The sequence below is a fragment of the Lontra canadensis genome, unplaced genomic scaffold, assembly GCF_010015895.1.
Source record: "Lontra canadensis isolate GAN:19392208 unplaced genomic scaffold, GSC_riverotter_1.0 scaffold30, whole genome shotgun sequence".
In the NCBI taxonomy this organism is placed as follows: Eukaryota; Metazoa; Chordata; class Mammalia; order Carnivora; family Mustelidae; genus Lontra; species Lontra canadensis.
In genome coordinates this window covers 16,551,808-16,566,220 of record NW_022631024.1, presented here as the reverse complement: position 1 = coordinate 16,566,220, position 14,413 = coordinate 16,551,808, and the positions used below count along the sequence as shown (strand labels likewise).

General features: G+C 53.4%; 2 protein-coding genes across 14 annotated transcripts in view; one reads left to right on the top strand and one right to left on the bottom strand.

The window, feature by feature from the left end:
- The window catches only part of RAPGEF1 (Rap guanine nucleotide exchange factor 1), a 132,300-nt gene that overhangs the window by 83,213 nt on the left and 34,674 nt on the right, over positions 1 to 14,413 (top strand). For all 13 annotated transcript variants that reach the window (XM_032866122.1, XM_032866119.1, XM_032866117.1 and 10 more), the window contains 5 exons: positions 5,707 to 5,795; positions 6,493 to 6,645; positions 7,103 to 7,226; positions 7,646 to 7,829; positions 8,967 to 9,458. In XM_032866122.1, the coding sequence (XP_032722013.1) occupies positions 5,707 to 5,795; positions 6,493 to 6,645; positions 7,103 to 7,226; positions 7,646 to 7,829; positions 8,967 to 9,458 (1,042 nt within the window). The remainder of the gene's footprint in view (positions 1 to 5,706; positions 5,796 to 6,492; positions 6,646 to 7,102; positions 7,227 to 7,645; positions 7,830 to 8,966; positions 9,459 to 14,413) is intronic.
- On the bottom strand, positions 133 to 631 carry LOC116872698 (60S ribosomal protein L23a-like). The gene has a single exon (XM_032866129.1). It carries the CDS (start codon positions 616 to 618, stop codon positions 148 to 150), a length of 471 nt encoding a protein of 156 aa, XP_032722020.1. The 5' UTR covers positions 619 to 631; the 3' UTR covers positions 133 to 147.

Here is a 14,413-nt window from a genome sequence, read left to right as displayed (position 1 = left end):
CTCATCTTGGGCTGCTGAAGACATCTTCAGGCTGTTTCCTGAGTTCCCTGTGGCATGACCCTAGAGGTCTTTGAGAGTTTTCTTACCTTTTTTTTTTTTTTTTAATCATGAAAAAATTGTATTTAGATTTAGCCAGCTGGACTCAGTTTAGATGATCCCAATTTTGTTGGCAACATCCAAAGCATCATAGTCAGGGGCCAGCCCAACGTATGCCTTCTTCTCTCCATCAGGCCTAATTAAGGTGTTGACCTTGCCTACATCAGTGTCATAGAGCTTCTTCACAGCCTGTTTGATCTGGTGCTTGTTGGCCTTGACATCCACAATGAACACAAGTGTGTTGTTGTCTTCTATTTTCTTCATGGCTGACTCAATAGTCAGGGGGAATTTCATGATGGCATAGTGATCAAGCTTGTTTCTCCTGGGGGCGCTCTTTCGAGGGTATTTGGGCTGCCTTCTGAGACGCAGAGTCTTGGGTCGTCGGAACATAGGTGATGTGCGGATCTTCTTTTTTTTGTGACTGTGGACGCCTTTCAGCACCGCTTTCTTGGCCTTCAAAGCCTTTGCTTTGGCTTTGGCTTTGGGAGGGGCAGGGGCTTCCTTCTTAGCTTTCGGCGCCATCTTCGTAAAAGGGATTTCCTGTTTTTTTTTACCTTTTGATATGAAAAGATATTCAAGGCTCCTCTGATAGTTATTTTCTTTGGGTGTGGTGGTGGCAGGAAACGCCTTATTGAGATCTCATTCCCAGACCGTAGAATTCGCTCACTTACAATGTACAATATAGTGATTTGGGGCGGGTATGTTCACAGATTGTACAACCATCACCGTAATCAATTTTAGAACATGTTCATCCCCTCGGGAAGTAACCTCATATCCTTTATGTTCTCCCCAGACCCTCTCTGATTTCTTACCATCCCCCCAGCCTTAGGTGGCCTCTGGACTACTTTCTGTCTCTGTAGATTTGCCTGTTAAGGGAGTCGGATCCTCTGTGGCCTCGTGTGACTAGCTCCTGTCCGTGTTATGGTTTTGGAGTTCACCCATGTGAGAGCGTGTGTTCTTTTTATTGCCAAATAATACCCCATTGTGTGGCTGTCCCATGTCTTGTTTGTGGACATGTGGATGGCTGTGTTGTTCCTACCTTTTGGTGATAAGGAGTAATGCTACCGCGAGCACTCCCGTACCCGGCTTTTTGTGGATGTGTATCATCCTTTCCCTTGGTTACACACCACGGAGCACAGTCGCCGGGTGACACGGTGACTCTGCGTTGCTTCCTGTGTCTTCTAAAGCAGCTGTGTCAGCTCTCTGTCCCGCCAGCAGCGTCTGCGGGTTCCAGCGGCTCCAGCTTCTCCGCATCCTCTTGGTTCCCGCTTGTCCCTTGACGCGGCCCTCTCGGTGGGCTTGACGTGGGATCACACGGTGGCTTTGATCCGCACTTCCCTGACAGCTAACGGTGCTGAGTCTGTTTCGTGTGCTTCTTGGCCATTTACATATCTCTCTGGAGAAATGTCTGCTCGAATCCTTTGCCCGGTTTTTCATTGGCTTGTCTATTATTGAGTTGTAAGTCATCTTGTCCATTTCTCACACGGACCTGGAGTCAGCCATTCCTTGAAGGAGCTGGGGTGCCCTTCACTGGGCGATGGAGGTGGAGACCTCACTGAAGGCCGCCGTTCTCATTGCTGCTGCCGGGTCACGTGGTTTCTCTGAGACAAAACATCTGGAGATTTTACTGGTACTTCCAACTCACCTTCACGACCACCGGAGTTTTCACTTACCCTCATCAAAACGGTGTCTTCATTTTCTTTCCTCTCACACCGAATTTGAGGTCTCCTCTGGCTGCCTCATCTTTAGACTGTTTGAGGAATGCCAGCCAGTGCCTTGTGGCTGGACTGAACCCCCGAGAGCCAACACCAGGAGTCACTCACCACGTAGCCCACACGTGCACCTTGCCTGCAGAGGACCGCCTGTTCTTAACTGCATGGGAGAGGGAGGACACTTGCTTGGCTGTTGCTGCCTCACACCCCTCACACTTAGGATGTGGGTGGGAAGGTCCCTTTTTGTCAGCATAAAAAACCTAGACACCCTGTGATTTCATTCTGCTGCTTCAGTCCAGGGAAGTCCCGCTGGCGGCCGTGTCCAGTGGGCTCAGTGAAGGACTTACCCTAGAGCAAGCTCATCAGTAGAGGCCCCGTGTCATGACCTGAACCTAGAGTTCTTGCAGAGCCAGAGAGTGATGGAGGATAGACAACAAGGGGACAGGTTGAGGGTGACAGCGAGAGAACGGGGTCAGCACGGCAGGCCATTGATGGCAGGGCGGTGCACTTTTTAGTGACAGCGTATGGGAACTTGGAGGACATCAGCCACGGTCTGGTGTCCTTGTGGTGGGGGCAGCACGGCAGTGAGTCATATGATGTGAGCGGTGCCCATGGGCACATCTCAAAAGGAGCCCTTTCGTGTGCGGCCTCTGTCTGCTCTGGCAGGCAGGAGCTCTGTGTTAGTGCCAGAGAGCAGACGGGAGCAGATGGGATCGTTCCTCTCTTCCGAGAGCACCACAGCTCATACTTGGAATTGATGAAGGTCATTTGAGATAGAAGCAGCCCTGTGATCATTTTCAGCATGAATAAAATGAGCACCAAAGTAAGTACGATACACTTAGAAAGACACCTTTCCAAATGCCTTTTGGCTTTTGAAAACCGCTTTTCAGTGACCGGGTAGCCGTCTGCTTCCGGTCACCGGCTATGGACACGGTTTGGTACCACCTTCCCCGTCCTTTCAAACCTGTGCCTCACGAGGACTGCCAAGTCTGACATCCCGCTCAGAAATTCTGCCGTTAGCTCGAGGTGTCGGGCTCTTGCCACTTACAGACGGTCAGCTTTGAGTGAGCTTAGGGGAGTTCCCCAGGAGCCAGGGATGTGCACCTTCTTAGGGCTGTCCTTCGTCTCACTGTTCGGCCCAGAGGGCTGGTGGGGTAGAAAGGCTGCCTGCCCTTTCTACATCCTCTGCAGGCCGAGGCCAGCAAACCGGAGTAAGGGAGCTACTGCCATCCGTGTCGTCCTCTTGGAATTCGGGCACGCGCCTGCACATATGTGCCTGTCATTCCGGGCCTCTTGTGCCATTTCATTAGTTGAGTTCACACAGCTGCCTCTCCAGAAAGATGACATTCTAATTATAATTGTTTGTGAATCAATGAAGAATTAGTGGAATTTTTTCCTACACCAGCAGATGCAAGTATGCAGACTTCTCTCTGTTCTCTCGCCCTGTTGGTAGAGAAGAGGGAGCATGGACGCACGTCTTTCAGGACTCTGGTCTGGCCCTGTGACCCCTCTGACTCTGCGATGCTCGTCCGTGCAGCCTGCGGACGAGCTGCGTCTCCCGTCCTCCCACTGCCCGCTCTCTCCTCGGCACGCCGTCTGTCTGCCCTCTCTCTGTCCTAGCCTGTCCGTACTCATCAGCGAGGTAGCTGGTCTTCGCCGTCCGTGAGATCACATTCAGCTCCTAAGTTGTGGTAACAGGAGCATACGGACGTTCTTTCTTCCTCCAGTCCTCGACTCTTAGAGATCTTGCTCCTCTCTTTCCCCAAGAACGGGCGCCGGCTGTCACAGGCCAGGCCGTGTAGCTTCCAGCCGTACTGTGTGTGCCGTTGGCTGTATTTTTCTTTTTTTAATTAGCATTTCCGAAGTAATACATATTCACTGTAGAACATTGACAAGATGCAAAGAAACAAAAACAAGAAAATAAGGGCTGTTTTGGGGTGCCTGCATGGCTCAATGGGTTAAGCCTCTGCCTTTGGCTTGGGTCATCATCTCGGGGTCCTGGGATCGAGCCCCGCATCGGGATCCCTGCTCAGCCGGAGGCCTGCTTCTCCCTCTCCCACTCCCCCGGCTTGTGTTCCTTCTCTGTCAAATAAATAAAATCTTTAAAAAAAAAAAAAAAGAAGAAGAAGAACCCTTGCTCTAGGGAGGATATTAACTCTGTTGTTACTGTCTACGTTGTGATTCCTGCGTGTGGCGTTTTGAGTGTAGAGAGGCTTTGCAGGCTGATTTAGGGACACGTTGCCTATTCACGCCCCTTGCTGCCGCCTCCGTAGCTTCAGCACTAGAACCGCCCCTTCCCTACACAAGTAGGTCCTGTCCAGATGCCCATCAACGGGAGAATGGATAAGGAAAGGGAGGTTTGTCCCTGCGTAGAAATACAACTCAGCAAGGAAAAGGAACGGTGCGCTCGTGCACACACAAACATGGAGCGTCACGTTGAGCAGGAGGAGGAACAGAATCATGACACGGAGTAGGGCTGCGGAGGCTGGGGGAAGTGAGGAGGGGCTGGTAATGGGTACAGTTTCTTCTGTCGGGGATGCGAAGTCATAAAAGCAGTGCTGGTGTGGCTCAGCCCCGTGAGCAGACAAAAAACTGTCGGATTGTCCCCAGTCAGTGGCTGGATTTTAAGGCACAGGAACTAGATTCCATAAGGCTCTTCAGAAACAGATGGGCACCGAAGAGTACATACTGCAGTGGTCCCGTTTAAGTCGAGTTCTAGGCAAAAGTATTCTAAGAAATAGTGAAATTGGGGCACCTGGGTGGCTCAGTGGGTTACGTCTCTGTCTTCGGCTCCGGTCATGGTCTCAGGGTCCTGGGATCGAGCCCCACATTGGGCTCTCTGCTCAGCAGGGACCCTGCTTCCCCCACCTCTCTGCCTGCTGCTCGGCCTACTTGTGATCTCTCTGTCAAATAAATAAATAAAATCTTTAAAAAAAAAAAAAAAAAGAAAGAAAGAAATAGTGAAATAACACTGGGGCGGGGCAGCTGGACCGGAGAGAGTGGCAGAAATGCTCAGGATTTGTGATCATCAGAACCCGTCGCACTGGGGGAAACTGCATTCTAATTGGGAAAAAAAGTAGGTCCTGATCTTTTTTCTTTTGTTTTCTATTAAAGTATTTTCTCCTGGGCGCTGGGGTGGCTCAGTGGGTTAAAGCCTCTGCCTTCGGCTCAGGTCATGATCTCAGGGTCCTGGGATCGAGCCCCGCATCAGGCTCTCCACTCAGCAGGGAGCCTGCTTCCCGCTCTCTCTCTGCCTCCCTCTCTGCCTACTTGTGATTTCTTTCTCTCTGTCACATAAATAAATAAAATCTTTAAAAATATATATTTTTTTTCCTAAGTCACGTCTCTGCTGGGTGATACGCTGTTAACTTTCTGTCCTTCGACAAAGATGCCAGCCGGTCATCCCCGTACACCAGCTGCCACCACTCCCAGCGGTGGCTCACTTTGGGAAACCACCTTCCTGGTGCCAGAGGTTTGCTCCTCAGCATAGGCAGCGTCCTGCATGTTACAGAATGCAGTGATTTTTAGGAACTAAAAAGGAGCTCTCCCACCACAAACTGACTGGGAATTGGTTCCACTGCGATTTAATTTGTGTATTGAACTTAGTCATTCTGAGACCCTGGGGTTCGTCATTTCCCCCTTCCAAGAGGAAGTGCCATTATGCGTTTGAAACTTCTCAACATGCTCTGAAGGTATTTTTGGAGGGTAGGGGACATTTGGGGAAGTCGTGCAGCTTACCTAAGTCAAATAGTACTTGCATTTCTAGTATGCCGAAAATGTGTAGGCACAGAAAGAGACTAGGCGGCGGAGGACACACCAGTGACCTACCTTGTGGGGGAAACCAAGCAGCAAGGAGCTTTCTTAGCGCCTCATGACTTCTCTCTTGTGTGGGGTTTAGGAGCTGGTCAGACTTACCATCGAGAAGCAGGGGCATCCGTCTCCAACCAGCCCAGTGAAACCCAGTTCCCCAGCCTGCAAACCCGATGGGTGAGTTCTGACTAAACCCTCCAGTCACTGGGAGAGAGTGGGGGCCAGAGTAGGCAGGCTGTTTGAGGCCTGTCTGAGGCCTGTCCTCCTTTCTCGGCGACCTTGGGGTGGGTACCCGTATTACTTCGAAGTATGCAAAGCTGACGCGCACTTTGAATTGTTGCCTGATCTCAAGGCTTACACTGCACGTGACTCGGGATACCGTGTTGCGTCACGTGACCCACGCCCGTGCTTTTCTGGAGGACCTTCCTTTCCTTGCTGGGACGGACTTGGCAGGGTTAGATTTGGGGGATTTGGCTTGAGAGCATTTAGCTTTGTCAGGAAGGTAAACTGAGGGCCATGTGGACAGTTTTAAGGCCTTGCAACAGGTTCTAGCATAAGTGCCTAGAAAAAATATAAAAGATCAGTTTGGAGCATTTGGAGAGCCTTTAGGTCACGTAGTCTGACGTTTCCTCCTACAGACAAGGAAACTGAGATGGGTCAGGGGGACTTGGCCAGGCTCCTGCTGTGTGTGTTGGTGATCAAACCAGACTCGAAACCCCACCTCTGCCATGGAGCTCCAGGCACAGTGTCCAGGGCTCCTGGTCCTCGGCCCAGTGGCCCGCATTGTTTCTATGCCCTGGTCCCCTTCTGCCCCTCCCAGGACCTGTGTGTGCTCTGTAACCTTCTGTAATCCCAGGTGCTTCTCATTCTCCAGCCAGTCTGAGCTCCCCCTGACAGATCGAGAGATGGAGATCCTAAACAAGACAAGCGGCCTGTCCCAGTCGACCGAGCTTCTCCCAGACTCTACGGATGAGGAGGTTGCACCCCCCAAGCCCCCGTTACCTGGCATTCGGGTGGTTGATAACAGGTAATTTTTATATTTCTGGCACCCTCTGGACTTAAGGCATAATCTGATGAAAGGATGTAGAAGTGAAGGTGGTGCCATGAGGGTGAGAACTTGGAACCGAGCCCCTTGCTCCTTAGAAGCCTTGGAATCTTGATCTTCCTTGGGAAGGCATCTGTGGAGGACGTGAGCCTGGCCGCAGAGCCTTCTCTTGCCACACGCTCCAAGAACTCCCAGTGGAGTGCCTTTTAGCCTTAGTACAACTTACGATGGAAGGAAAAGAAAGGATTTTTCTGATTTTAGGGTTTTGGCATTGATGGGTTTATTTTGGCAGCGGTGGAGTGGGACAGGAGTTGAAAGTGTGAGAAGTAGACGGGAAGTGTCTGATAATGAAAGATTCCCACATTCTGCATCCTCACATCTTCGTAAAGAGCTGTCGTTTGGGTTGTCTGGTTTGATTGGATCTCTTGATCTGTTTCAGTCCTCCACCGGCACTGCCGCCGAAGAAAAGACAGTCAGCTCCATCCCCAACCCGAGTGGCTGTCGTTGCCCCCATGAGTCGAGCCACCAGCGGCTCCAGTTTGCCTGTTGGAATTAATAGGCAGGTAATGTAGCCCCGTCTGGCAAGGCAGAGGAAGGCTTTGGGTTTAGGAGCCCTGATCATGCTGGTCTTCGGCCCCTGGCAATGAGAGGATGGTTCCTCTCTCGGCAGGACTACAGGACCTTGTCGAGGTTCCCTCGTCGCGGAGGGGGCAGGGGTGGAGAGGCTGGAGCTAGGAGTGTCTCCTGAAGACATCTGAGCCTGGCCCCAGGGTGCTTGCTTGCCACACAGACCCAGCAGTCAGCAAGGCTCCTTTCTCGGAAGTCACAGACCTGGCTTTTTACTGCTTACATCAAAGATGGGCCGTTCCATCCGGTTTCGGAGTGCGGCAGTCTCCTCTAACTAAATGTGCTGACCCCTCTCCCCTGGGCCCTGCCACCGTTTCTCGGAAGTGACTTGCTTGTCTTTCTTTCTCCACACGAGGATTTTGACGTGGACTGTTACACACAGAGGCGACTCTCAGGAGGCAGCCACTCGTACGGCGGGGAGTCGCCCCGCCTGTCCCCCTGCAGCAGCATAGGCAAGCTCAGCAAGTCAGATGAGCAGCTGTCCTCTCTGGACAGGGACAGCGGCCAGTGCTCCCGGAATACAAGCTGTGAAACTCTAGGTGAGCACCAGGCGTCCTGGTCACACCTCCTGTCTCATCGTTCCTTGATGGCTGCTTTGGGGTCACACAGGGAGGTCAGGCAGTGGTCATACAGCCCTGGCCAGCTCAGTCAGAGTCTGCTTCCTCATCTGCAGAGTGAGGCTACCGACATCCACCTCTCTCAAGGAGGTGGGGCGTTTGAGTGAAATAACCGTGTGCATCGACGGAGGAGAAGCTCAGGTGGTAGCTGTCATTATGGTCCATCTGCAGGGTGCAGTCTCATTCCCTTCGCCCACATGGGAGTCACCTGTGCTCAGAGCTATGGGTGCTGAAGGGGATGGTGAAGGGGAGAGCCCCTAACGACTTCGGACGGAGGGCAAAGGCAAGCGAGCAGCGCGTGCTGACCTCCTGGTGGGTGTGGGCGGGGGTGGGGGGGCAAGGTATCGGGGAGGGGGCAGAGGCAAGTCCAAAAGGCAGCTGGGCAGGAGGTGTCAGGAGCATTAAGCTGTTTGTGTCCCATGAGCTCGATATTCCACTTGGAGAGTTTATCTTAGAGATCTGTGGCAGGATTTCGATCCAAGGACGTTAATGTCAGCATCATTGGGAGGAGTGGTAGACCAGAAACTCAGTGGTAGGAAAGCAGAGGAGTTGTACGTGTGTGTGGTGGGATGACACACGAGTCTGAGAAATCAGTCACGATACACTGATCAACGGACAAAATCTAAGACCACCCACATGGTATTTTCTCAGTTGGGTTTTTTAAAAAAAGAATCCTAGGGGGAAAAAAGACTTTTAAGGAAATACATTAAAATGTAAACAGATTATACTTAAATTATGGGATTGTGGATGATTTTTTTTTTTCTATTTTGGCCACATTTTCTACAGTGGTCATGCATTTTTCTTTCTTTTTTTAAATAAGAAATTCAAAAAATACAGGAAAATACAAAGAACAGGGTAGCAAACAGCCATTTTCCTGCTTGCTTTTTTGTGTTCAAGCAGGGAGAAGAATGAGGAATATAAAATACAGGGTAGAGATGAGACAGAAATCGTGTTTGTGTCGCGCACGAGTGAATGGGATCGGGTAAAGCAGAGAGTTGGATCGCTGCTTTCTGCGGGGCCTTGCGGCTGACAGTCATGTTTTTCCTGTCGTGAATGCAGATCACTACGATCCGGACTACGAGTTCCTTCAGCAAGACCTCTCTAACGCAGACCAGATACCTCAGCAAGTGGCCTGTAACCTTAGCCCGTTGCCGGAGTCCTTGGGAGAGTCTGGGTCTCCGTTTCCTGGCCATCCTTTCCAGTTGCCTCCAGCACCTCCAGAGGGGCCGTCGGCCGCAGGACAGCAGATGGACATGCCGCCCGCCCTCCCTGAGAAGAAGCGCAGGAGTGCGGCCTCTCAGACCACGGACAGTTCTGGCTGCCGAGTGTCCTACGAGCGGCACCCCTCCCAGTATGACAACATCTCCGAGGACGACCTGCCGAACCCAGCCTCGGTCCCATCCGTCCCCTTCACGCCCTTTGCTGCTATTCTCCCCTTTCAGCAAGGAGGGTCCTCAGCCTCTGTCGAATTTGTGGGTGATTTCACTGTTCCTGAGTCAACAGGTGACCCAGAAAAACCGCCTCCTCTACCAGAGAAGAAAAACAAACACAGTAAGCTTTCGTCGAGCTGTTGTCTGGAAGCACACTCTGTGGCCCAAAATGCGGGTGCGTTTGATCTGCGCATGTAAGCGTGTGGCCAGAATCAAACGAGCAGCCTCATAATTTCATAAAAGTTGGGGCCAGCGGTATGTGGACACTTCTGGGAGCCTTGTTTTGTCAGTCCTGGTGATGGTTTATAGAGCTTTTTAAGCCGACCTCTCTTACGGCTTCTCTCGGCTCTCAGGCCGCCAAAGGGCCCTGAGTGTCTGGCCTGAACACCCAGCGACAGAGAAGTAAGTGAGGGTCACAGCTTCAGGACAGCGTTACGGCAACATATGGCTAAAGCAGGATGGACATTTGAATTGAGTTAGAGCTCACCGTGCCCACAGAGGGGTTTCCAAGGAGCCCTGAGAGTGTGCAGGGTTGTCGTTCAGAGAGGTCCCTGGTGCGCCCCGCCCCCACCCCATCCCCTGCCCGCCTTCTGTTTGCAGACAGGGACTGTCACGGAATGAGAACCCGAGGCTGCTTGGTCGGAGCTGCTGAGGACGTTTCTTAGACTGCATATTTGTAATTGTGCTATTACCAGGGTCCAGGCGTGGAGCTGAAATTTTAGGTTTTTGTAGTTGGAATATTTTCCGACTGTCACTTTGCCATCAAATTCCCAAGTAGAGATTGTTTTCCTGCTGGCGTCCAGCTCTCTCTGCCCCGCCCCGTACCCCATTCCACTGGCCCACTGCTCCATCTGTCTGGCGGACTGGCCGTCACCATTTGGATGTTTGTGTGGTCACCTGGGCCACACAGCCCTGGGCTCCCTGGCCTCAGCTGAAGCACCCAGCAGAGAACGACCACCAACTAGGAACTAACTCTCCTTTCCAGTTCCCGAGTGGGAGCATCTGATTGGCCCCAGCTGGCATGGGGTCCACCCTCGAAGAAGGGGAGAGTGGTTAATGCAGCAGGGATGGCGCCGAGGGTGGCTGGGTGGGCCTTGTCTCCCAGCTCCTTGCTGCGTCCTGGCCTAGGGTGGTCTCGTCCCCCAGCTGGAGGGAGAGCTGGCTCTGGAGGGCTGATGAGGTCATTCCCATCTGCCATTCACTTGTGAGAAACAGGGTGCTACTAGCGGGGACCGCCAGCGGCAGCACCGGGGATGTTCCCCTCAGTCTCTCCCTCCGCACTGGCAAGTGTCTGGAGAGCTGTTGGCCTTTCCCCTCGACCCCCCTCACCTTGACTCAAGTAGCGTGCCGCTCTGGGCTCATACCCTTTCCTCTCCCTGGAATCCTCTGAACCCAGAACGCAGGGTGCGGCTGATCCGTGCACACTGCAGCAGGTGCCTGGTGTGGCCTGGCCGTGGAGCCAGGGGCCTCACCTTCTCGGCTTTTAGAGCAGGTGTGGGCCGTGGCCCTTATGTGGGGCTGCAGAGAGGAGGAGGAAGGGAGGCAGCCGCTATTCCCTTTCCAACAGCCTCAAGTCTCCAGTGGCTAAAAATATTTTCTATTTAGACGTCTATTTTTAGGCTTTATCTCTTCCATCACTGTCTGTAGCACTTGTGTCTGCAAACCTTGAAAAACTACTAAGAGCTTAAGGTGTGGCACGCCCTGGGCTAAAGCTTCACACACCATCGTGTTTAGTCTTCACTGGCTTCAGGCAGTGATACTGGCGTGGTTTATAGAAGAAACTGGAGTGCAAAAGAACTGAGCCTTGCCGGTGACAGCTGGCAGGGGGGTGGCAGATCTGGGTTTCGGAGCAGGCCTGCGTTTTCCAACACACTGAGGAGGAAGGGATCCGGCCCTCCTTTGTGGAGACCGTATGGGTTTCAGTAGTGACTTCCAGGCAGCAGGAGGTCTTTTTTGGGGCCCCATGAAAGGACCCCCCAAACTTGAGGCCTGGTCCTAGTCTCCAGTCCACTCTTCACTCCCCGTGGCGACCCTTGAGGAGTTCCTTCTTTGACCTGGTGGAAAACTTGCAGAGTTGCTTTGTGGGAAAGGAGGGAGAGAATCATCATCTCTTGTGTTTGGCTAACACTGGACAAAGCTCATATGTACACAGTCTTGATATCATAGTGTCCTTCTCCTTTGGGGGCACTGATGTCCTGAGGGTCCTCTTGCTGAGGGCAGCCCTCCGAGCCCGTTGTGCCTGACGAGCTTCCTGATCACTGCCCGCAGTCCTCGGTGCCAGCTGGAGCGCCAGCCTGCCGAGCATGCCCAGTGACACCCGCTGCTCTCTTCTGGAGCTCCCGTGCTGCCTTTGAAACGGATCTGGTCTTCCTTATTTCTCGAAGGTCGTGAACCTCACTACTGTCTCTGTGCTTGGTGAGCAGGTCCCAGCAAGCGCTTAGACATCCGGAAGGTCAGTTCTTACTGAAACTTCCTGTTTTAGTCAGGCGAAGCTGCTTACGTTCAGTCTTTTTAGGGAGCACTCGGTGGGCATTTGGGATCCCCTTATAAGGCTCGCACCTTCCTCTAGAACCTCATGGTGTCGGTCGTGCAGCACGCCAGAAGAGCATCACGAGGCTCGAGGGGGTGGCGAGCTACACTTGCCTTCAGGCAGCGGTGCCCTCCTGGGCGAGACCACCTTTTCCTACCCGCCAGTTAGGGCCAAGCTCTGCTCTGCACTCGCTGGAGTGAAGACATTCTTATTGATTCTTTGAAATAAAGGAGATGACTTTGTACCCCCTCCTCCAGTGAAGGGCACCAGAAAGACACGGCAGAGAAAGGTGTTCCTTGTCTACCTTGAGCCCAGTTGAGGGTCTCCAGTTAAGCCCCCAGCCTCAGGCCATGTGAAAATATAGAACGGAGCTGTGCAGAATTGCACTGGACACTTTTTCTGGGTACCCAGCAGGTGCTGCTTCCCAGCACTTGTGATGTGACCCAGGAGGACAGCGCCCGGCTCTGGATGGTACCTTCGACCGCTGCCATTCCTGTGCCTGCCCATACACGCACCTAAGTTCCTCTGCTTCCAAACCTGGGACCCTTTGTCTTCCCAGCTCCCTTCGTCACTAGCTCCCTCCGTGTGTGTGTGCCGCAGCCCTGCAAATGAACTGATCAGCCCTCGTTCCTCACTCACGAATCAAGCGGTCATAAGCATGTTTTCCCTGCAAACACAGACTTGTTCAGGCTTAGAGGGAGCTCCCTCCACCTCCAAGAGAACGGGAGGGCGGTGCTGCACTTCAGGCCAGCCTTGACCTGGACTCCGCTGTGGGGAGCGTCAAATGTGGGTTCCAGTCCCACAGAGAGAGGGGGATTAGAGAAGGCCTGCTCCCACCCAGCCTCCCAGCTTCATAAGGGGGCCAAAGGGCCGGACACAGTCAACTCCGAGCTGTCACTTGCCCCGAACCTGTAGAGCGTGTAGAAGGGCCTGGCTCTGGAGTTGGGGCTCCTATCACTAACCCCAGGTGGGAGTGAGGTGCACCCTGATGCCCCCATGCAAGGGCTGAGGGCTCCGCGCCTGCCTCGGGACAGGGTGCCTGCGAGGCGGGGTCCTTGAGATGTTTTGCCTCCCCGGGCGGTCGAGGCCCCTGCTGGCGTCTGTGGCTGGGTTTCCTGGCCGTGAGAGTGCCCGGCTGAGTCAGGGAGCCTGCCCCTGGGCAGCCTTGAAGCTAGGGCAGAGCTACCCCAGGGGAGCAGGTGGCCAGGGCCAGGCTTTCTGAAGGAGGTTTAGGGAGGAGATGGTGCACGTGTTTTCCTCGCGGTCTGAGCCTCCCACCAGGATGTTCTGTAGCCTCTGGGCTCGAAGGGAGAGTGGGATTTAGTGGCTGTTACTTTATGTTTACCCAGTGGGGGCTTCACAAGACCCAGCCAGGGCCATCGCCTGGTTTAGCAAGTCACGTGGTCGGGATGGATGAGGTGTGTTTCATTCACTCATTCATTCTAGAGATGTCTGTGGACCCTGCTGTGTGTCGGGCGCCAGTGGCCCAGCCGCAGACATGGGCCGGCCCTGTCCTCCGGTAGCTTCAATTCTCCAGGGACAGGCAGTAAATCCTGTTTTATCTGCTTTGAACATGTATCCTGAATCACATCAACCTCCCCACCTCCAGCCAAACCACAGTCTGTCACCTAAAAACCTCATGGCCCCAGAGTTGTTTTCTCAAGACAAAACAGCTCCAGGCCAGCCTGGAGGGGAACCCTTCATAGGTTCCCACCGGTATGGCAGCAGGTCAGCCTCCTTGCCCTGTTCGCACAGCCTCTCCTGACCCTCCCAAGTGATTGCCTCACTCCTTCTAGCCTCCCCTTTCTGGCTGTGCTCTGCTTTCTGGACCCCTGGCCCGGCCTTTGCCATTGCCCAGACTGTAGCCTCGGTGTGGAAGGCCTCAGGTAGCTTATCTGTGTTCTGGAGAAGCCCCCAGCACCGAACCACTTCACTCTCTGTCCCCAGCATTCACATCGGTCTGTTTTCTGTCTCCTGGGAGGGTGTGAGCCTCACACGAACAGAAGACTTGCTTGCTGGCCCCTGTCTGGTCCCAGCCCCTGAGCTGGTGCCCAACACGTAGGTGCCCGGTAAAATCGCATACATGGGACAGTCCCACAGGTGGCTCATGACTATGGGAAGGGCTAAGAGGATGCCATGGAGAGACAAGGAGGGGCTGCTGGGCGGGCGGTTGGTGTGGAGCCTCTGGGAAAGCCAAGCCACAGGCAGGTGAGAGCCTGCTCTCAGGACACATGTACCCACCCCTGAGTATTCTCAAGAGGGGAGGAAGACACGCATCTGGAGTCAGAGGAGTGGGAAGTGGTGCCTAGCCTCGGGTGTGACCACAGGGTGCCAGGAAACCCCAGGGCTTTTCGGGGAGTGTGGGGGGCCCCCCATATGCTCTTTAAAAAATAGATTACTTTTTAAAGCGGTTAAACACAGTTTTTTTAGAGTGGTTTTAGGTTCAGGGCACCACTGAGTGGAAAGCACAGAGAGTTCCCGCAGGTCCTGGCCTCCCCCATTGTCCCCTCTCCACCACAGTGCTGCGTGTGAGTCACCCAGCCTGC